This window comes from Giraffa tippelskirchi, chromosome 1, assembly GCF_054371585.1.
Source record: "Giraffa tippelskirchi isolate mGirTip1 chromosome 1, T2T-mGirTip1v1.2.pri, whole genome shotgun sequence".
Lineage (NCBI taxonomy): Eukaryota > Metazoa > Chordata > Mammalia > Artiodactyla > Giraffidae > Giraffa > Giraffa tippelskirchi.
This window is the reverse complement of record NC_137275.1, coordinates 108584005-108606731: the sequence shown is the minus strand read 5'-3', so window position 1 is coordinate 108606731 and position 22727 is coordinate 108584005. Positions and strand designations below refer to the sequence as shown.

General features: G+C 46.8%; 3 protein-coding genes and 1 pseudogene across 12 annotated transcripts in view; 2 read left to right on the top strand and 2 right to left on the bottom strand.

Annotated features, from left to right (window-relative positions):
• The window catches only part of LOC145506740 (uncharacterized), an 82368-nt gene extending 73023 nt beyond the window's left edge, over positions 1–9345 (bottom strand). For 3 of the 5 annotated variants that reach the window (XM_081492072.1, XM_081492063.1, XM_081492080.1), the window contains exon 1: positions 8618–9345. In XM_081492072.1, the coding sequence (XP_081348198.1) occupies positions 8618–8959 (342 nt within the window). In that variant the 5' untranslated portion in view covers positions 8960–9345. The remainder of the gene's footprint in view (positions 1–8617) is intronic. The other 2 variants (XR_014054274.1, XR_014054275.1) reach the window with 1 other exon arrangement.
• On the top strand, positions 1913–6808 carry LOC145538922 (olfactory receptor 4C11-like; annotated as a pseudogene).
• The window catches only part of LOC145506068 (kazrin-A-like), a 38847-nt gene continuing 24930 nt past the window's right edge, over positions 8811–22727 (top strand). For 2 of the 3 annotated variants that reach the window (XM_081489732.1, XM_081489723.1), the window contains exon 1: positions 22044–22389. In XM_081489732.1, the coding sequence (XP_081345858.1) occupies positions 22354–22389 (36 nt within the window). In that variant the 5' untranslated portion in view covers positions 22044–22353. Of the gene's footprint in view, positions 9161–22043; positions 22390–22727 lie in introns of those variants that run through there. The other variant, XM_081489742.1, reaches the window with a different exon arrangement.
• Positions 9728–22643, bottom strand: LOC145506551 (uncharacterized). Of its 4 annotated transcripts, XM_081491477.1 has the most exons (3): positions 21847–22188; positions 21298–21490; positions 20899–20921 (listed from the first exon to the last, which is right to left on the bottom strand). In XM_081491477.1, the coding sequence occupies exons 1-3, from the start codon at positions 22186–22188 to the stop codon at positions 20914–20916; spliced, it is 543 nt and encodes a 180-aa protein (XP_081347603.1). In that variant the 3' UTR covers positions 20899–20913. The 4 variants fall into 4 exon arrangements, 2 of the variants coding, with proteins under 2 accessions (XP_081347610.1, XP_081347603.1); XR_014054037.1 differs by lacking the exons at positions 20899–20921; positions 21298–21490 and adding an exon at positions 9728–10523 and having other exon boundaries at positions 21847–22011; XR_014054035.1 differs by lacking the exons at positions 20899–20921; positions 21298–21490 and adding an exon at positions 18407–20597 and having other exon boundaries at positions 21847–22011.

The window sequence follows — 22727 nt, the reverse complement described above, 5'->3', positions numbered from 1 at the left end:
CAGTTTGAAAGTGAAAGTGATGTCTCTCGGTCATGTCCACTCTTTTGTGACCTCATGGACTGTAGCCTACCTGGCTCCTCTGTCCATGGGATTTTCCAGGCAAGGGTACTGCAGTGGCTTGCCATTTCCTTCTCCAGAGGATCTTCCAGACCCAGGGATCGAACCCTGCTCTCCCACATTTCAGGCAGGTGCTTTACCATCTGAGCCACCAGGGAAACCAGTTCACACTTTGATATAACACAAATAAGAGTAGCTAACCACACATATTTCATCTATGGGCTTTCAACTGCCTTCAAAGACTTCCAGGCCTCTAGAAGAGATGGACTTAAGGAAAGTTTATGGGGAAGAGAATAGAATTGCCTCATATCAAGTCATATGAGTTGAAGTTTAACCAATTGTCCCCAAGGCTTGATTTTGCCCTTGGACTGTTTGAGCTAGGTAGCTTGTTGCATATCACTTGGGACTGGTTTCGAAGAAATAGTTTCCTTGGAGCTCCTGAGGCTTAAAGCCTACCTTAAGCATTTGCAAACTTTTGTGTGAATTTCTATAAATATCAAGTACAGTAAAAATAAAACAGTTAGCCTCATGATTTTTCAAAAAAAAAAAAAAAGAGAGAGATACAGTGGGAAGGAAGCTGGCTGCAGAGGCATTTATTTCTCAGACTGTAAGAAAATTTACTCCAATTAAGTTTCCAAGAGCCGAATTAAGAAATTCACTCCATTTTCAGAGCATTCTCTCTGCTCCAATACAGACGTTGCTGTTCTGTCTGACCCAGTGTTTCCAGGAAGGAGCTGTCTGAATTATAGCTACATGAAGAGTTCCCTTCTCCATAAACTCTTTATATCCCATCATCACTTGTGATAGAAGGCAATGATAAATCTCATTGAAGTATCATTTGTGTGTTTTATTCAAGCTTCACACAATTCACCTTCTAAGTAAATGAAAGTTGAAGATATGAAAAATACACTCTGTTGGAAGTCATCTGTTTGGTTGTAAGAAAAGAGGCAATTTTCTCAATCTGTCTGAAATATTTTCTTCTGTGCTGTGCTTAGTCTCTCAGTCATGTCTGACTCTTTGTGACCCCATGGACTGTAGCCTGCCAGGCTCCTCTGTCCATGAGATTCTCCAGGCAACAATACTGGAGAGGGTTGCACTCTTCCAAGATATCTTCCCAATCCAGGGATTGCACCCAGGTCTCCTGTATTGCAGGCGGATTCTTTACCATCTGAGCCCTAAACACTGATCTAAGTTTCTGTCTTGGGGAGCTCCTGGTCCAAAGTCTATGGTCAGTGCTGATGCTTCTGGGACAGAGTATTAAATCGGGCTCCACTTTCTACACACCTGGGTTTTCAAGATCCTTGACAATCCTTGTTTTAACACACAACAACAATCTCTCTTTAATGGGGGTAAGTGATGGCGTGGTTGTTCAGGAAGAAAGAAGCTGAACTGTGGGATGAAATCTTAGATAAAACTACTTTCTCTAAGATGTTTGCTCTCCTTCCCACTCTATCTCTTTCTATATCCCATCTCCGACTATTCTTCCCCTGGTACCTGATCACTCCTCTCTCCTGTTCTGACTACACTAGTCTGCTTCTTTCCTCCTCTTCACTATTATCCAGTTAGATCTTTATTTATTTATTTTTTACTTTAATATTAGCCTCAGCATGCAGTTTAATGCACTTGATTTTGGAGTCAGGACAGAAATTTAAGAGATCAATTGCTATCCTTCTCTCATGACTCATGATTTCTCTTTTCTAAGATGCAATCCATGTGATGATTAGAATTTGGTATTTTATATGAGATGTAGGGTGAATGCTGAGAGAGAGGCTACATAGTAACATCCCTTTCTAGTTCTAGCCTCAGTGTCTTAATTAAAACACTCTGTATCACAGGTCATGCTTTGTAACTAGAAATGGATGAATCACATGGTCAGTCCAGTTACCTTGCAAAAAAATGTGTATGTCACATGAAATTGCACAAGCAAAAATTGTTTGAATGATAAGATTATGGAAAAATAATAATATTTAATATTGAATTGCCTTATTCAATCATACATACATACATACGTTATATATATGGAACATAGGAGATAGAGGCAGGTGATTATTTAACTTAGGAAGAATGGAAAAATTTTGGCACCAAATATATTTGAATCAGTTAACAATTCAGTAGGTAAAAGTAAAATGTAAGGCTCAAGGAAGGAAAAAGACCTTCTACCACCATGATGCCCTCCCAAATCAAAGAGGCAGGGTGGTCCAGAAAAGTTTGGAGATAATGGCTGAATTCAATAATAAAATTCTTAGGTAGTATTGATTTAAACTAATGCATACATCCTGTCAATGATGCTTTCCTGTTTTTATGTCCCTAAACCTTCTCTTTGCTTACTTAAAATAAAATAGAATTAGTTGAACTGGATGTCATGGTTGTCTGTTACCTACCCAAAATTTGTCTCTTAAAATGTTTGAAATTTAATGAGAGTGTAGTTTTTAATGATGGGAGCATTTATTTTTTTCCTGAAGCAATGCATGTTCCCTTTTTAAAAATATTTAATCACTCTTCAATCTTAACTCCTCCTCTTCTCACAGCAAAGGGCTCCCCTTCTTTTGTTTTTATCCCCTACTGGAAACCTAATGTATTAAAATTAAATAATAATTGATTTCCTTTTTTTTTAATAATCAGCAGAGAAAATTGCAACTTCCAATCAGAGTTTGTAATTATTGTGATATTTCTAATTTCTCAGAGTGAACTAATATTATTTTAGCTCAACTGCAAGGAAAATCTAATTGTATTTAGATGCGTAACTTTACTAGAGTTAAATAGCTTGATTTACTGATATTGATATATTTATCTTACTTAGGGAAACCCTTTACAAACTTTTTGAATATTTAATTTTCAGAGAACTTTGTTGGAAATTGCAGTTTAACTCAATTAAAGCCATAATTTCACTTATTTCCCATGTTTAAACCTTTAACGACCAATCAGCTTATTTTCTAGGATCTTTCTGATATGGAGTTAAAATTTACTTAGCATTATCACAGAGTTGTGTGTAGTTTTTCAATGATTAAGAATCTTACATAGAGAAATGTTATCCCTCCAACGTGGTTGTGAGGAGGTTGAGGACATCTTTTCATGCTCTATAAGTTGACTCCAGATATGAGTAGGTTCTCAGTACACATTTGATGACTGAGTTGATGGTGTTATTGAATCACTAAAGAATTGATGATTAATCAGAAAGAGGAAGTGTACGTCAAAATTCATGTTAAAATGTGTTTCATTTGACATTAAATTTTAAAAACATGATTGACTAAAACGGAAACAGGAGTGTAAAATTGATAGAGTTTATTGTATAATGTTGAAAAAAAAAGAGCTCAAAATTTAAAGATATCAAAAATTAAACAAATATAACATACAAAATTCAAAACAAATGAAATATAATAAATTAAAATATACAAAAATGTTATACTCTATTACTAATCAAAATATATATTCATAATTTTAATTCTGTTAACTAAACAAGTATAATAATGCCTGAAGTTAATTTTTTATTTGCAATTTGTGCCATATTGTTATAGTTTTAGAAACAATGGGAAATGACCTAATTTGTGCATAAAAATATTTCACATATATGTGTGAGTATATACATACATATATATCTATATATAGGTAGATGTAGGTATATAGATATATATCTGAAAACCCAGCAGAATGTGTAAGGAACTAACTTTTACTTCTGGTTTATGGGCTCCCCTGGTGTCTAAGATTGTAAAGAATCTGCCTGCAGTGCAGGAGACATGGGTTTGATCCCTGGGTCTTAAAGATACCCTGGCAAAGGGAATGACAGCCCATTTGCCTGGAGAATCCCATGGACAGAGGAGCCCGGTTGGGTTCATGGGGTCACAAAGAGTCTGGCAGGACTGAGTGACTAACACCACCCTTGGACTGGTTAAGTATGAATTTCTGAAGGGCGCTTTTCTTACCCTGTAATACATTGCAAGCTTTGGAAATTTTATTATGCAGATACACCCATACCATAATTAATTTTCTAATAAATATTGAAGCAACCAAACTGAAAGATTATTTGAGAATAATGTCAATAATTATGGGCTTCCCTGGTGGCTCAGTGGTAGAACATGCTTGTAATGCAGGAGATGTGGGCTCGATTCCTGGGTCAGAAAGATCCCCCGGAGAAGGAAATGGCCAATCATTCCAGTATTCTTGCCTAGAAAATCCCATGGACAGAGGTGCCTGGTGGGCTACAGTCCATGTGACTTAAAATAGTGATATTTATATTAACAATTCCCTGGGCATATATTTGATTAAACTATTAAAATAAGCACAAGCTATATGAGAAGCGTTTATTAAAAATATTTTAATTAAGATGAAAATTTGGAAAAACAAAAAATAAATGGTGGAATTTGTATTTTCAGATTTTGATAGGTTAATTTTGGGCTCCCCTGGTGGCTCAGTTGGTAGAGTCTGTCTGCAATGAAGTAGACCTGGATTTGATCCCTGGGTTGGGAAGATCCCCTGGAGGAAGGAATGGCAACACACTCCAGTATTCTTGCCTGGAGAATACTATGGACAGAGGAGCCTGGTGGAGTCCATGGTGTCACAAAGAGTCAAACATGACTGAGTGACTAACATCATGTTTATTTTTAATTGCTAAGTAGATAATTACACTACAAATACAGTGTAGCTAACATAGAAAAGGCTTTTAAATTAAAAAAGGAAATTCAGAAAATATAATACGATGATTGAAATTATATAGGTATAGTATATAAGGAAAAAGTAAAGGAGAGCAAGGAGATGCATTTTATGTTGAGTTTCTGAAATACATTTTTAAACTTACATTTTAAAGAGATACAAATTGAAAGAATGCAATCTTCTAGATGATAGTGGTAGGAGAATCAGATATGAAGGAAGATAGTACACAGGTTACAGAAACATAGAAAGTGAAATAATAGGCTGAGTCCACAGAATGTGAAATTTACTAGCATGCATCTGACATATGTAATGGTTTATATCAAATATATAGCAATTTTCCAAAATACTGCTAGCCTCATTGATTGGCTCAAATATCTCATGTGCCCTAACTGGCAATGAAGGTAAAGTTATAGCTGCAATGAATCTAAAGACGGAAAAATAAGCTTTTTTCTTAAGTATAACCCAACAAAGATACTGAAGAGACCAGGAATAATGGCTACAAACTGTTGTTCAAATCAAGAAATGTATTCACTCAGGAGATAATCTCCAAATATATTATTTTTAAATTATATAAGGATATTATTGTCAGTAATTGATGTGCATACACATCATATGAACATATATGTATCATATGCATATGCATATCCTTAATAATGTATCTGTCAGATTCTCTGTCATATAAAGAAAGAGTGTCAAGGCATTAAAATGATCTGACCAAGATCATAAAGCAAATTCACTAGTTTTCAGACCATGGCAGAGTGCACAATCACTTGAGCGCTTTCCCCCCACACACACACACATAAAATTTGGCAACCCAGCTGCTGTCTATGGGGTCGCACAGAAGCGGACACAACTGAAGCGACTTGGCAGCAGCAGCAGCAACAAGAAGACCTTGAATCAATGCCAATGTTTAAAGCATGCCAACATTAAAAAAAAAAAATTCCTGAGTGAGTATAGTGTATGAAAACTTTGAGAAACACTAAGTTATATGTTTGACGAAATTAGAACTCTAAAACTTGCAATTCTGCATCCAAATGCACCACAATTGCCAAGCCACCATTTCTCCAACTTTTCTTTAGAAGATGAACCACTTTTCAGCTGTGTCTGTTCTATATTTATCATAACCATAGAGGTGAACAGCAGTGTGAACGAATTCATTCTACTCAGAATGAATGTGTTCATTCAACACAGAATCTACTAAAGGAGAAAGTAGTATCTGTTATCTTCCTATTTCTATACTTTGGAACTCTGTTGGCAAACTTCCTAATTGTGATGACCATACGATATAGCCAGACACTTCAGAGCCCCATGTACTTCTTCCTTTTCTACTTATCCTTTGCTGATGCCTGTTTTTCAACAACCATTGCCCCTAGGTTGATTATAGATTCTGTATCTGAGAAGAAAGCCATCTCCTTCAACTAGTGCATGACCCAGATCTTTGCATTTCACTTCTTTGGGTGCATGGAGATCTTGGTACTTGTCCTCATGTCTTTCGATTGCTATGTGGCCATTTGCAAGCCCCTGCGGTACACATCCATCACGAGCCAATGTGTCTGTGGCACACTGGTAAAACTGGCCTGGTTAGGGGCCTGTATCCATTCTTCAGCACAGATTCTCTTGACTTTGGAATTACCCTTCCGTGGCCCCAATGTTATTGATCACTATTTCTGTGATATGTAACCGTTGTTGAAACTTGCCTGTGTGGATACTTATGTCATCAACCTACTCACAGTGTTTAACAGTGGGACCATATGCATGGTGAGTTTCCTGTTGCTGCTGATCTCATATGTTTTCATCTTAGGTTGTCTGAGTAACTGTAGCACAGAAGGAAGAAGGAAGGCCCTTTCCACATGCACCTCCCACATTATCGTTATTGGCTTATTCTTTGTACCGTGTATATACATATATGCTCGCCCTCTAACTGTATTTCCAGTGGACAAGACGGTGGCTCTGTTTTACAGTATTGTAACAACCTTGCTCAACCCTCTGATTTACACTCTGAGGAATGCAGAAGCCAAACAGGCCATGAGAAATTTATGGTGCAACAAAGTCTAACTTGAGACGGCAAAGAGTGGAAGATGCCAAATGCTAATTCTGCCCGAGTTTAAGTATAATTGGATTGATGGAAAAGAGAAAATGTTCTCATTCTATTATGGACAGTATAGATGTGTTCCAGTGGGGCATTTAGGGGAACAGGCAGAATGAGCACCCAGCAAAATCTGTATTGTTTTAACCAACGCCTCAGAAAGAGAACCTGAAGTTCCATCATCTTTGTGGGGACACAAGCCCATTCCTCGTGTCTGCTGTCTGCTTTGATGTTTCTGGTTGTGAGCCACATCCTGTTCTTTCTATAGGTTTATCTTCTGGTTTTGTACATTATTGTTTTTGTTTTTTTTTCTTACCCATGTTTAATAGTTTGTCCCTGATTTCTATCATCCATTTTGTTGGTAAACCAGCTCTGGAACTACTGGATCTGTATCATATACTTTCTGGCTCAAGAGTCAATAGCATAATATCACACCCAGAAACCTATGATCCCCAAGGAGCATAAATATCAACTAGTTAAGCCTCTATTTGGTGCTTGTTTCCCCTCTATAATACTCTTAAAAATTAGCTTTTCCTTTGCCTATGTACAGGGAAATAATGCCTTACTTCCTATTCAAATCAGATAATTCTAGTTATAACAAAGATATTCACTGCATTGATAGATAATTTCTCTCTATATACATTAATATGTTTTGTTCATCATGTTGATTATTATTTTCATATTTCTTAGTTTTTTTATACATATCTTTTTTTTTTTTATTTTAAGTTCATGGACACTTCCCTAATCTTTGGTTACTTCTGAATGGATGACCATTTTATAAAGCTGTTAGTTAAATTATAAAAATTAACATCTCAAGGATGAGGTCATACATATGAAAAAGGCAATAATTGACAAATAAAATAGAACTAATGCCATGATGTGGGTGTGTGCGCTCAGTCGCTCAGTCCTGTCGGACTGTTTTGAGACCCCGTGGACTGCACCCTGCCAGGCTCTTCTGTCCATGTGATTCTCCAGGGAAGAATACTGGAGTGAGTTGCCATTTCCTTATCCAGGAGGTGTTCCTGACCCAGTGATGAAACTTGCATTTCTTGCATCTCCTGTAATGGCAGGTAGATTCTGTGTCACCTGGGAAGCTCATATTTTTCATGCATCTCACTAAATTTGCATTTTATTTGAGTACTGTTAACTAATGAGTATCAACAGTAGGAGCCAGTCCACAAGGGAACAGACATTGAGTCTACCTCTGAGAATAAATATAATTAAGACTATTTTGCTACTGTTGAAACGCCAATACTTTGGCCACCTGATGTGAAGAACTGACTCATTGGAAAAGACCCTGATGCTGGGAAAGATTGAAGGCAGGAGAAGAAGGGGATGACAGAGGATGAGATGGTTGGATGGCATCACCGACTCGATGGGCACGAGTTTGAGTCCGCCCCCGCGCCCCCGCCCCCGCGCCCCTCCGCCCCTCGGCCCCCGCGCCCCCGCCCCTCCGCCCCCGCGCCCCTCCGCCCCCGCGCCCCTCCGCCCCCCTCCGCCCCCCTCCGCGCCCCTCCGCCCCCCTCCGCCCCCCTCCGCCCCCCTCCGCGCCCCTCCGCGCCCCTCCGCCCCTCCGCGCCCCTCCGCGCGCCCCCGCCCCTCCGCGCCCCCCCGCCCCCCCGGCCCCCCGCCCCTACGACCCTCCGCCCCCGCCCCTACGACCCTCCGCCCCCGCCGGCCCCGCCGCCCCCGCCGCCCCGCCGCGACGCGCCCCGCCCCTCTGCGACGCGCCCCGCCCCGCCCCGCCCCGCCCGGCCCCGCCCCGCCCCGCCCGGCCCCGCCCCGCCCCGCCCCGCCGTCTCGACCCCCCACGTCCGCACGGCCCACCTCGTTTTTTCCTGGGAGGAGCGCGCTGATGTCTGTGGCCTCGGCGGCTCCAGGAGGCGAGACGGCGGACGCGTAGAGCCGGGCGGGCGCCGCGTCTGGCCTTTTGCTGAGGCCGCCGCCTCCGGCTGTCAATCCCGCCGGCCTGGCCCCGCCCCGCCCAACGGCGGAGCGTCGCGGGGCGTATGGCCGAGGTGGCTGCCGGGACGGACCCAAGATGGCCGCGCGCCTGTGTTCCGTTCCTGCCGTCGGCCCCGAGCCTGATTCATTGCCGCGCTGCTGAGCGGAGCCGCAAGCCAGCTCGAGGGCTCCGGGCGCTGTCCCCGCGGGGCCGCAGGCCGCCATGGCGACCCTGGAAAAGCTGATGAAGGCCTTCGAGTCCCTTAAGTCCTTCCAGCAGCAGCCGCCGCCGCCGCCGCCGCTTCAGCCGCCTCAGCCCCCGCAGCCGCCGCCGCAGGCGCAGCCGCCGCCTCAGCCGCCGCCGCCTCAGCCGCCGCCGCCGCCGCCGCTATGCCCGGCCGTGGCCGAGGAGCCGCTGCACCGACCGTGAGTACTGACCCGCCGCAGCTCGGCCCCAGCCCTCCCCGGCCTTCGCCAGCTTCCCGCGGAGGCACGGAGGCGGCCCCGGCCCTCTGCCCTCCCGGCTGCCCAGTTTGGGGAGGAACCGGGGTTGCGTTGTGAGCAGGACTCGGCCGAGCCGAGGCCGCGTCCAGCCCCCACTCTTCTGCTCTGAGGGGAGCAGGGCCGCGCGGGCGCTGGCCGCTCCCCGAGGAGCCGGGAATTGGGAGCCCGAGTGATGCAGGGACAGTGGTGACCTCATGCCCGGGGACGTCGGGCTGGAGGGCGGGGGAGCGCGCGCGTTCCAATGGGGAGCCTCTGGCGGGGCCCCCTTTAAACAGGCTGGGAGTCAGTCGGGCCTGTCTTCCCGTAGCCTCAGGGCTTTTCGTTTAGTTCGGGGGTCGCAGCAGAAGACTGAAGTGTTGGAAAGAGACCGGCTTGTCTCAGTTCAAGGCGGTCTGCAGGCCCCTTAAATGAGCGGTGGTCGCCCCGTAAGTGTGAACTTAGCCTAGATGGTTGTTATTAACACACAAGAAACAATAAAACGGCCTTCCATAGTGGGACGAGTGGACTGAAGTTTATTACTTGTCTGCAGTTGGAAATAAATCACATCTTGCTGAGGGAGAGGTTAATCGTCGGGGCGAGTGATGTCCATTTCACGGGCATCGCAGTCACGCTGGCCAGAACCTGGATGGGTGTCTGCGGACAGTCTCCTGTGGCAGACATCCTGGTACTGTTCGGAAGTAGGGGGTCTCGGTTGCTTGTGCTAGGGAACTTTTCGAAACAGAAGAAGAGAGACCATTTGATGTCACCTTCTTACAGAGCCCAAGTACTTTTCCTTGAAGTCTTGGGTGTTCCGCAGAGGTCAGGGCGTGCTCTGCTACAGTTCAGGCCTTTCTTTCATGTGCGGGCGTTCTGTTTCTCATCTGGATTTGTACAAGACGGCATTTAATGAGGACAGTTTTTGGGAAGCAGCCCCTTTAAGAAGTTCACCTTAATGTTAAGATGGATTCATTTTCAGGAATGTTTTCATCTTTGTTTCTGATACGATTCCTTGCTGTGTCCTGAGGTTTCATCAGGAAATGAGTATTTGGGGAGTCATTTTGGCTTATCTGTTAAAATGTAGCAGGAAATTGCTTTTTCTGCTAAAAGGTGAAAAACTTGTTTGGATACTTTGAGAAAAAAAGAATCTTTTTTTAACAACTTGACATTTCTCCGCGGCAAATAACTTGTAACCATGACCCATTCCAGACTTAGCATAGTGCTTCTCCGTGGAGGTAGAAGTCAGAGAAGTTCACGCATCTCAGCGTCTCTTGGATCTTGTGTACAAACAGGAAGCACCAGGCAGGCTCTGGGTGGGAAGGAACGTCTTACTGCCGTCCCTGTCTGTTGTCCAGCACTTGGTCTGTCATCTTTGCATAAACAATACATTGCTGCTGCTACTGCTAAGTCGCTTCAGTCGTGTCCGACTCTGTGCGACCCCAGAGACGGCCGCCCACCAGGCTCCCCCGTCCCTGGGACTCTCCAGGCAAGAGTACTGGAGTGGGTTGCCATTTCCCTCTCCAAGGCATGAAAGTGAAAAGTGAAAGGGAAGTCGCTCAGTCGTGTCCGACTCCTAGCGACCCCATGGACTGCAGCCCACCAGGCTCCTCCGTCCATGGGATTTTCCAGGCATGAGGACTGGAGTGGGTTGCCATTGCCTTCTCCAATACAATACATTAACATGATACAAACGCCAAAATTGCAGACAAGTAATTAAAATGTCTCTCTCCCCTTCCTTTCTCCTGAGTACCTAACTCCGTTCCCAGAGGCAGGCACTGTTACACTTCTTCCTTGTGTATCCTACCTGGTATAACTTGTGTATATATATGGATAGACTTTAAATTTTTTAAAAACAAAAATACTTCAGAATAGCAGCTTTGAAAGGTTCTTTAGCATGCTCTGAACTCAATTGCATTTGGCTTAATTATAGTTATAAAATGCATAAATATATTTTTATGTACTTTGCTGTTGAGAAAGCAGATACTCATTGATTTTGAGTAACAAACTCCCTGCCTACAAATTTGGATCTTAGCATTTCTGTTCATACACTTCAGCTGAAAAAGCCCTTCCCCACAAGATTGGCCAAAAGCAATGAGAAAGTAACTGTTCTGTTGTTATGGTTCTTGCTGTCTATGGAACTATAGTGGCACCAGCTGAGCGTGGACTCTGATTAAGGACCTGAGTGCCTACTATGGGCTCAGTGTATGGTATGCAGGGCTTCCGCGTGGTGCTGGCTACAGTCTCTAGAAGGCTGGCGTGCAGGGGAGTACCAGAGCTTGGCAGGGTCCTCACTGCAATTATGAGGCAGTTGGCATTGGCCTTTGGCACTTTCTCACTTTCCTTCGTATCCCCTCCTAGTTTTTCCCTGACTTTAAGTATTTGCTGAACGAACATCGAACGAGTGCCAGCCAGTATCCTAAATAGGTGCAGCGCTATGGCCTTGAACAGATAAAGCTCTGCCCTCGTGAAGCTTACGTTTTAGTGAGGGACATAGACTGTAAACAGGGTACATAGGTAAAATACACAGTATGTTAGATAGCGATAAATGGAGGAGGAATAACAGCAAACAGGGACGAGTAAAGACCAGGCCCAGGGAGCAGGTCCGGACTTTGCAGAGAGGACTAGCGAGGTGGTAGGTGTGGCCTGTTGAATTCCGGAGAGGAGACTCTCAGTGGGAGCGGAGGTCCCAGAGGTAGAGGAGTGCCTCGCCGCATCAGTAATCCCTTCCAGGTGGATTAAAGACAGTGGCACTTACTCTAAGTGAGGTGGGAAGTCATTGGAGGGTTTGCTCAGAGGAGTGGAAGGATTTGAGTTCTGTTTTAAAATGAATACTGGCTGAGAACTGAGTTGACGGACAGCCTGGGCAGCAGCAGGAAGCCAGTTAGGAAGTTAGTGAAGTGATCAGGTGCGAGATGATGGTGAATTCTGTCAGGCTGTTGGCAGTGGCAAGGTGGGAAATGGCTGAATTTTGAAGGTAAACCCAACAGGACTTGTTCTTCTCTGCTGAGTATAATTTAGCCGTAGTGGGTATTATCGTTTAGGGTTACGTTCAACTGCAAATAGCAGAAACTCTTCTGCAGTAAGTTAAACAGATAAGAATGTGAGGAAGTTCCACAATGACTGGGGGTGCCCAGCTTTGTTTTTTGTACTTAACTTGTAAGTCCCTGTCCTCCTTCTTTCCCATTTTTTAAGTTGAGTTATTGTCTTTTTGTTGGAGTGTAACAGTTCTTCATAATATTCTTGATGCTAGACCCTTATCAGATAGGTGATTTGTGAAATGATACTCCCTCTCTTGGGTTGTCTCTTCACTTTTTTTTCCGTGCACTGCCTGGCTGTGGGGTCTCAGTTCCCTGACCAGGGACAGAACCCAGGCCCTCGATGGTGCAAGAGTGGAGTCCAACCACTGGACCACCAGGGGAGTCCCCTCCACACAGTCTTTTTTTAAAAATGTTTTTAAGATGGATTTATTTTTGGCTGTGGGGAGTCTTTGTTGCTGCACCCAGGCTTTCCTCCAGTTGCAGTGAGTGGGGACGACTCTTCCTTGCGGTGTGTGGGCTTTAGTCGTTGTGGTCCACGGGCTTAGTTGCTCCGAGGCACGTGGGATCTTCCCAAACCAGGGATTGAACTGGTGTCCTTTGCGTTACAAGGCGAATTTTTAACCACTGGACCTCCAGGGAAGGGCCCCCCGCCTGCCCCCCTCTGCCCCATACAATCTGGATTTCTGTTAATTTTGTATCACAATTTCAAGTGAAATGTGAGTCCTCCAACTTGATTCCTTTTCAAGATAGTTTTGGCTACTCTGGGCCCCTTGCGTTTCCATTTAAACTATAAGAACAGATGGTCTGTTTCAGTGAGGAAGCCAGCCGGGATTCTCTGATGGGGATTGCATTGAATCTGTGGATCAACTCGGAGAGTATTGGCGTCTCATCCACATGAAGTCTTCTGGTTCTTGAACACTGACCCACTCTTTATGCGCATGGTCAGACAGTGTTCCAGGCTTTGTGAGCACATCTCTAGCTGCCGTTCAGCTCTGCCATGTGGATTAGAGCAGCCGGAAGCTCCAGCTAGATGAACAAGTGTGCCTCTGTTCCAATAAGATTTTGTTAGTGATGTGAAACTTTGAATTTTGTGTGTAACTTTCCCATGTCACAAAATACTATTCTTTGATGTTTTATTTTGTGTTTTGGTTAACCATTTAAAAATGTAAGAACACTTCTTAGACTGTCTAGGACAGGCAGGCTCTGGTTTGCCTCCCACCCCGGATTAGATATGCTGAGACCACTTTGGGGAAGCAGTTTTTCTTAACTAGCTTAAAAAATTATAAAAATTACGCACATACATTGTAACAGCATCTTCAGCTAGCACAGAAGATGACAAGCAAGACTTCCTCCCTGGCTGTCCTAGCCTTATTCTCTAAAAATAACAATTAAGTTTCTTTTGTTTTCTCTGACGTTTGAGTGCACGTGCAAGTCTTTTTTTTTTTTTTTTTGCTCACACTATATTTTTTCACTTAGCACTATATCTCAAAGATGTTATTTCATAGCAGTGCATGTAATTCTTACTGGTTGGCTATGTAATGCTGTAGAATTTCTTTGTAAAAGAGGACTCACAGAGGTGTAAAGGCAGAGGTCTTTCCAGTGCTGTCCACATTCAGAGGCCCCACCCCATTACCTCTGGTCCCAGCAAGTGAGCCCGCCACTCAGTAAACCACAGACAAGACTTGCCGCGGATCCTTGCTGCTCAGTGTGGTTTCAGGGCCAGCAGTTTGGTATCACTTGGGAGCGTATAAGAAGTACAGAATCTCTGCCCGACCTTAGACCTACGGAGTCAAGAGTCTGCATTTTAACAAGGTTTGTGAGCAATTTGCGTGCACATAAATCTTGAGAAGCTCCGCTGTAGATGATCAGGCCGTATCTTTCTGATGTTATAGTATAATATGAAATATAATTAATCCAATAATGCCATCTGCATTTGGGAGGGAAGACTTAAGGCGCTCACGGTGCAGCTGTAGCTGAGGCGGTATCGTCTCCCTGTCCTAGGCTGTGGGGCGTTTGTGTGGCTGTAAAGTAGGTTGTAACACTGCCAAAGGAGCTGTGGTGGCATTAAGAGCCCCGGCCACTGGGAGCGGGGACTTCAGTGGGGACTGGACGAGATGACCCGGAAGGACTCCTTTCAGCCAGGTGCCTCTCACGTGCCAGGGCCTGTTCTGGGCCCTTGGGTTACAGGTGAACAAGGGCTGGTGATCAATCCTCTGGAGAAAAACGAAACCGAATTCGGGGGAGCGGTGCTGTGGGGCGTGGTTGAGGGTGTGAAGTGCACTGAGAAGGTGCCTCTGAAGCGGAGGGAGGGAGCGGGCCGCGTGGGTGTCTGAAGGCGGGGCCGTGAGGAGACCGGGAAGGGAGGTGAGGGGCAGCCCCGGACGGCCTCGTACCCCAGTCTGAGGACTTCGGATATTCCCCTGCCCAGATGCACACTTGTGTCGTCAAACAAGTGATGCAATTTATGCCGCTCAGCCAGCGCCAGATGCTGGTGCGAAAGAAACTGGGTCACTTCATCGTCGCTGGTGGGACTTCGGAAGGGGAGAGCTACTCTGGAAAACAGCTCACGGCAGTTTCTTACAGAACTGAACTTTTGACTACTCTATGATCTGGCTGTAGCACTCCTGGGGGTTTATCCCAGAGAAGTGAAAACGTATGTTTACATAAATCTGTGCACAAGTGTTTGTGGCAGCTTTATCATAGTAGCTCCAAACTAGAATCCACTTAGGTGTCTTTCAACAGGGGATTGATTAGACTACTGAGCAGTAGAAAAAGGAACAGGCTCAGGCTCCTGATAACACACGCAACAGCTAAGGCAAATGTTAAGGAGATTGTGCTAGTGAAAACAGCCAATCCCCAAAGGTGACACACTGTTTGAGAAGTGAAGTGAAAGGCACTCAGTCGTGTCTGACTCTTTGCGACCCCATGGACTAGACAGTCCCTGGAATTCTCCAGACCAGAATACTGGAGTGGGTAGCCTTTCCCTTCTCCAGGGGATCTTCCCAACCCAGGGATCGAACGCAGGTCTCCCCCACTGCAGGTGGAGTCTTTACCAGCTGAGCCACCAGGGAAGCCCTACATACTGTCTGATTCTACTTATATAACATCTTTGAAATGACACAGTTGTAGGAGCGGAGAATAAATGAGTGGTTGCCAGGGTTAGGGGCAGGGTGGAGGGTGAGGGAGTGGGTGTGGTTCTGAAGGGCAGCTGAGGGATCCCCATGGTGATGGGAGTGTCCCCTCTCGTGACTGGTGGCAGATACACAAAGCATATACATCTGAGAAATTGTGTGGAGCCACATAGAGGCACACAGACGAGTAAGCCTGGAAATCTGAAGATCAGTGTCACTATTCTGTAGCACTGTTCTGGTGTGATTGTTTTGTAAAATGTTCCCCTTGGGGAAAACTGGGGAAACTGTACCCTGAATTTTGTATATTTCTTATGGTAGCACATGAATCTGCAATTGCCTCATTAGAAACTTGAACAATAGAGGCCACCCTGGTGGACAAGGGAGTAGGAGTGAAAGAGGCTATTGAAGTAATGGAAGCAGATTGGAAGTAATCAGGTCAGCTGAGGGGCTGTTATGGGACTCAAAGCTGGAGCTGGGGTGGCTGGTGCCCGCGGGGTGGTCCCCTCAGGAGGGAGGGCTGCTGGGACTGCAGCCAGATTTTTAAGAGACATTAAGGTTATGATTTACATATCATAAGATCCACCGTTTCAAAGTGTACAATTTAGTGGTTTTTAGTACGATCATAAGGTTCTGCAACCATCACTCCTATCTAATTTCTGGGACATTGCATCACTCACAAAGAAAGCCCCTCTCTGCAGCAGTCCGTCCCCGTCCCCTCTGCCTCCCCCCAGCCCCTGGCAACCCCTGATCTGTTTCTGTCTCTGTGGAGCTGGCAGTTCTGGATGTTTCTTATGAACGGAATCATTCACATGGGGCCTTTGTGTCAGATTTTATTCACTTAGCGTAACAGATTGGAGTTTGAACTGCACTTTCTTCTATAGTATTCAGTTAAATCACCAGTAAGAAAGGCATTAATAGCTTTTTTCTATGCTATAGACTGGTAGCGGGGAACTATTAGGTCTTGCTTTCCCTAGCCAAACGACTTTTTTTTTGGCCACACCGCACAGCCTGAGGAATCTTAGTTCCCCGACTAGGGACTGAACCCGGGCCCTTGCCGTTTGTGAAAACGCCGAATGCTAACCACTGGGCTACCAGAGAATCCCCTCAACCAGTACTTTTATTTTAAAATTATGTCTGAAACATAATTCCAAAGTGACTTAGGTGTTGTATTCCTTCTTTGAAAAAAGAGGATCTTTCCAAAGGAGTTCTAATCTTCTAGGAACACTCTCACATTAGTCTAGTACTTGGCTAAAGTTAAAGAGCCACTGATGAGGAACCAGAAGACCTGGCTCTCTGCCTGGCCCTTTACTGCCGTGCTCCTGCACCGGGCCGCCTCTGGACCTCAGTTGTGCCTCCTGTGTGGGGCGTGTAGGCCCTGACTCGGGGTGTGTGTATGAAAGGACCCGTGAGCATGAACAGCAAGACAAGTGCAGGGTGAGTGGTGTCTTCAGTCCCTGAGGGGGTCCAGGTCTTCTCTTGCACACCCTCAACCCGGAATCAAATTTTTCATGCTTCATCTTAAAATAACCTAATTCTAAAAATGTGAATTTAGATGAGAGGGCTTCAATTCCTGTTTTCAGAATTCTTTCTTCAATGATCAGTTTGATTGTTCTGTGCTATACCAGGGCTTCCCTGGTAGCTCAGGCGGTAAAGAATCTGCCTGTAATGTGGGAGACCCAGGTTCGATCCCTGAGTTGGGAAGATCCCCTGGAGAAGGGAATGGGAACCCACTCGAGTATTCTTGCCTGGAGAATTCCCATGGACGGAGGAGCCTGGCTGACCACAGTCCATGGGGTCGCAGAGAGTTAGATACGACTGAGTGACTAACATTGTCACTTACTACGATGTAGAGACCTTGATTTTCATAGGTCCCTCCTTACAGATGACAACCACAATGGTGTGGTCATTCACCTAAAGTTAGACATCCTGGAGTGTGAAGTCAAGTGGGCCTTGGGAGGCATTACTACAAACAAAGCTAGTGGAGGTGATGGAATTCCAGCTGAGCTATTTCAAATCCTAAATGATGATGCTGTTAAAGTGCTGCACTCAGTATGCCAGCAAATTTGGAAAACTCAGCAGTGGCCACAGGATTGGAAAAGGTCGGTTTTCATTCCAATCCCAAAGAAAGGCAATGCCAGAGAATGTTCAACCTACCGTACAATTGCGCTCATTTCACATGACAGCAAAGCAATGCTCAAAATCCTTCAAGCTGGGCTTCAGCAGTACATAACTGAGAACTTCCAGGTGTACAAGATGGATTTAGAAAAGGCAGAGGAAGCAGAGATCAAATTGTCAACATTCATTGGATCATAGAAAAAGCAAGGGAATTCCAAAAACAAATCTGCTTCGTTGGCTACACTAAAGCCTTTGATTGTGTGGATCACAACAAACTGTGGAAAATCCTTGAAGAGATAGGAATACCAGACCACCTTACCTGCCTCCTGAGAAATCTGTGTGCAGGTCAAGAAGCAACAGTTAGAACTGGACATGTAACAACGGACTGGTTTAAAATTGGGAAGGGAGTACGTCAAGGCTGTATATTGTCACTCTGCTTATTTAACCTATATGCAGAGTACATCATGCGAAATGCTGGGCTGGATGAATCACAAACTGGAATCAAGATTGTCAGGAGAAATAACAATAACCTCAGATATGCAGATTGATACCACCCTAAGGGCTTCCCTGGTGTCTCAGCTGGTTAAGAATCCGCCTGCAATGCGGGAGACCTGGGTTCCATCCCTGGGTTGGGAAGATCCCCTGGAGAAGGGAAAGGCTACCCACTCCAGTATTCTGGCCTGGAGAATTCCATGGACTATATAGTCCATGGGGTCATAAAAAGTCGGACACGAGTGAGCGACTTTCACTCACCACCCTAATGGCAGAAAGTGAAGAGGAACTAAAGACCCTTGATGAAAGTGAAAGAGGAGAGTGACAAAGCTGGCTTAAAACTCAACATTCAGAAAACTAAGATCATGGCATCTGGTCCCGTCACTTTTTGGCAAATAGATGGGGAAACAATGGAAACAGTGACAGACTTTATTTTCCTGGGCTCCAAAATCACTGCAGATGGTGACTGCAGCCACAAAGTTAAACGATGTTTGTTCCTTGGAAGAAAAGCTATGAAAAACCTAGACAGTGTATTAAAAAGCAGAGACATTACTTTGCTGACAAACGTCCATCCAGTCAAAGCTGTGGTTTTTCCAGTAGTTGTACGGATGTGAGAGCTGGACCATAAAGAAGGCTGAGAGTGGAAGAATTGATGCTTTTGAACTGTGGTGTTGGCGAAGACTCTTGAGAGTCCCTTGGACTGCAAGGAGATCCCACCAGTCCATCCTAAAGGAAATCAGTCCTGAATATTCATTGGGAAGGACTGATGCTGAAGCTGAGGCTCCAATCCTTTGGCCACCTGAGTTGAAGAACTGACTCATTGGAAAAGACCCTGATGCTGGGAAAGATTGAAGGCAGGAGAAGAAGGGGATGACAGAGGATGAGATGGTTGGATGGCATCACCGACTCGATGGGCACGAGTTTGAGCAAGCTCTTGGAGTGGTTGATGGACAGGGAAGCCTGGCGTGCTGAAGTCCATGGGGTCACAAAGAGTCGGACAGGACTGAGTGACTGCACTGACTGATTTCCCTATAGATCTGAAAGCTGGACTGTAAACTGTGGCAGATGAACTCATATGATGCCACTTTGAGATGTTTTGCATGAGCATGTCTCTTTGGGAATCTCAGCACTCATGGACCTTCAGTCTCTGACAGTCAAAGTGTGGAAGATTTGATTATATTCTCTTCTGTAACACCTTTTTATGGTTAAAGATGGGAACTGATCTTATGGCTGTGATCATTTCTAAGAATCTTTGCAAGCCTGCCTGTTTTCTGTCTCTCAATTATTCTTCATCTGGATATATTCATAGCTTATCCCCTCAATACTTTTGATTTATTGTTAAAATGTATCTTCTCAATAATGACTTTTCAGACTGCTTCATAAAATTGCAACACCCACCCAGTAACCTTCCGTATCTCCTGATCCTCCATCTCTGCTTAATTTTCCTCCTTAGCACTTATCATTCTCTAACCTGTCATACAGTTTATTCATTTTATTTTCTGGTATATATACTACAATATACTTTTATGATGGTAGGAATTTGTGTCTTAAAAATACCATTACATCTCCAGTGCCTAGAATAGCACCTAGCATAGTGTAAATGGTCAAGTACCTGTTGAGCTAATAAATAAATAATTGTATAAACATATATAAACCACCAGAGAGAGAGTGGCATGGAATGGATTGTCTGTCTTACTTCATAAGGAACCATATTATAATACCAACTAATAAAGAACAGAAGGAAAAATAAAGAATATAATTATGAAGAGAAGACACACAGAAAGCCATACTCTGGTCCTTTGACTAGAAGAACAAAATTAATAATCTCCTATCACGTGGTGGTATTTACATGGGTGTGTATATTTGTCATAAGTTATTTACCGTATGTTTAAAATGGTGCCGTCTATTGTATGTAAATCATACTGTAAGAAGTTCATTTAAATACAAAAATATATAAAAACATTTTTCTTTCCATTTTTCTCTTCTCCCTTCCTTTATCTAGTGACTAATTTCAAAATGCTATAGGAATTATAGAAATTTTAATTATTAGCTTTCATTGTCATTATATTTCACTAGTATCATCAGGATTTATATAATAATTAATATATCTAACAGTAATAGTTTCTAGAACATGAAACCAGGAGAAGTCAAGAAACTTGCTTAAAGCCACAGAAACACAAGTCATGAAGCTAGAATTCTATTACATCACATCTATTTGAACCTTTACCTACACTCAGAGCTTCTTCTGTCATTAGGAAAGATTTGACTTAAAGGACAGAGTCTTTGGTAACTTTTCATAGTCTATACCTCCACGTGACTTTGAACATGTGATTTTTCCTTGGAGTAGGGTACATGAGTGTAGCTCCTGGTCACTGAAATGTTAGATGTCCCATTAGGACAGAGTAGGAGGAGAAGAGGGCTCTGTGGGCAGAATATTCCATTTGACAATCTTGTCTGGGATGAATTAGCCTCATGGTTTGCTGTGATTCTGGATTAACTGAACTAAATAGCTCATTTAGCAAATCCTTCAGGGTTGGGTGGGAAGGGTGAGGACATTTTTCCTTCAGATCCTCGGCAAAGAACTTTTTATGAAGTCCCTATAAATATCTGTTGGAGGAAGAGAAAATGTTTAATTTGCATGCTCTGCCAGGGGATGATTTGGGGTAATGGGTATGGCTATTTAGAGAGAGTTTTATCACAGAAGAGTGAGAATATGTCTTATTTATTCTAGAAATTTCTAAGAGCAGAGTAAGAAACTTTCTGCCAGTATTACACATCCTTTTGAAGAGTCTAACTCAGGCCTTCTAGGAAGGGTTGGTATCTATGGAGTATCTTCTCTCCCCATAGGCCCTCTCCCCATAGCAAGGGGGCCGTTGCTGTTCCCGTGGGGACACGGTTTCCTGTGGCGGTGCTGGGTTTCCACTCACCTGGCTGCTTTGGGAAAACAGGCTCTGGAATCAGGTGGAGATGTGGCTTGTGGCCCAGAACTGGGGACTTCTCCTGGGGGCCACCCACGTGCCGCCCCTCGGCTTGCTCAGGGCCCCCCTCCAGGTGCTGAGGCTCTGGAGCCCCGGGCCCGCCCACGCAGCCGGCCTCGGTCAAGGGGGGGGACACCCTTGGGTCAAGCGGTCATGCGGGTGAGGGACCTCTGGGGCCAAAGCTGCTGCTCGCTATACCAGCCACGGCCTCTCGCGACAGCAGGCGCAGACCAGGCAGGTTCTGACCAGCCGTGCCAGCCCCAAGCCCCTCGGTTCTTCTCGGGCTGCGCAGTGACCCTCCAGGGATGTGCTCGACTCGGGGACCCCACCTGGGCTCCACCTGAGAGTGCCCTGGCTCCGCCTGAGGCGCACCACTCCCCGCTCCCTTCTCTGCAGGGCTGTCCCGTGAGCTCTCCCTCCGCCCGGGACGCTGAGTGGGCAGGCTCCCCCGCGGGGTCTCAGGCTCCGAGCCCGTGGCCGGCCCGCCCTTCCACCCGCGGGCGTCACTCGGGGGCTCCTCTCCTAGTGGATCGTTCGCCAGCTAGCCGGAGGCTCACTGCCGCCACGCCGCGCGCCGCCGCGCCCCGCGCCGCCGCGCCCCGCCCCGCCGCGCCGCGCGCCGCCGCGCCGCGCCCCGCCGCGCCCCGCCCCGCCGCGCCGCGCGCCGCCGCGCCGCGCCCCGCCCCGCCGCGCCGCGCCGCGCCCCGCCGCGCCGCGCCGCGCCCCGCCCCGCCCCGCCCCGCCCCGCCCCGCCCCGCCCCGCACCTCCGCCCCGCCCCGCCCCTCCGCCCCGCCCCGCCCCTCCGCCCCGCCCCGCCCCGCCCCTTCTCGCCCCGCCCCGCCTCGCCGTCGCGACCCCTCACGTCCGCACGGCCCACCTCGTTTTTTCCTGGGAGGAGCGCGCTGATGTCTGTGGCCTCGGCGGCTCCAGGAGGCGAGACGGCGGACGCGTAGAGCCGGGCGGGCGCCGCTTCTGGCCTTTTGCGGAGGCCACCGCCTCCGGCTGTCAATCCCGCCGGCCTGGCCCCGCCCCGCCCAACGGCGGAGCGTCGCGGGGCGTTTGGCCGAGGTGGCTGCCGGGACGGACCCAAGATGGCCGGGCGCCTGTGTTCCGTTCCTGCCGTCGGCCCCGAGCCTGATTCATTGCCGCGCTGCTGAGCAGAGCCGCAAGCCAGCTCGAGGGCTCCGGGCGCTGTCCCCGCGGGGCCGCAGGCCGCCATGGCGACCCTGGAAAAGCTGATGAAGGCCTTCGAGTCCCTTAAGTCCTTCCAGCAGCAGCAGCAGCCGCCGCCGCCGCTTCAGCCGCCTCAGCCCCCGCAGCCGCCGCCGCAGGCGCAGCCGCCGCCTCAGCCGCCGCCGCCTCAGCCGCCGCCGCCGCCGCCGCTATGCCCGGCCGTGGCCGAGGAGCCGCTGCACCGACCGTGAGTACTGACCCGCCGCAGCTCGGCCCCAGCCCTCCCCGGCCTTCGCCAGCCTCCCGCGGAGGCACGGAGGCGGCCCCGGCCCTCTGCCCTCCCGGCTGCCCAGTTTGGGGAGGAACCGGGGTTGCGTTATGAGCAGGACTCGGCCGAGCCGAGGCCGCGTCCAGCCCCCACTCTTCTGCTCTGAGGGGAGCAGGGCCGCGCGGGCGCTGGCCGCTCCCCGAGGAGCCGGGAATTGGGAGCCCGAGTGATGCAGGGACAGTGGTGACCTCATGCCCGGGGACGTCGGGCTGGAGGGCGGGGGAGCGCGCGCGTTCCAATGGGGAGCCTCTGGCGGG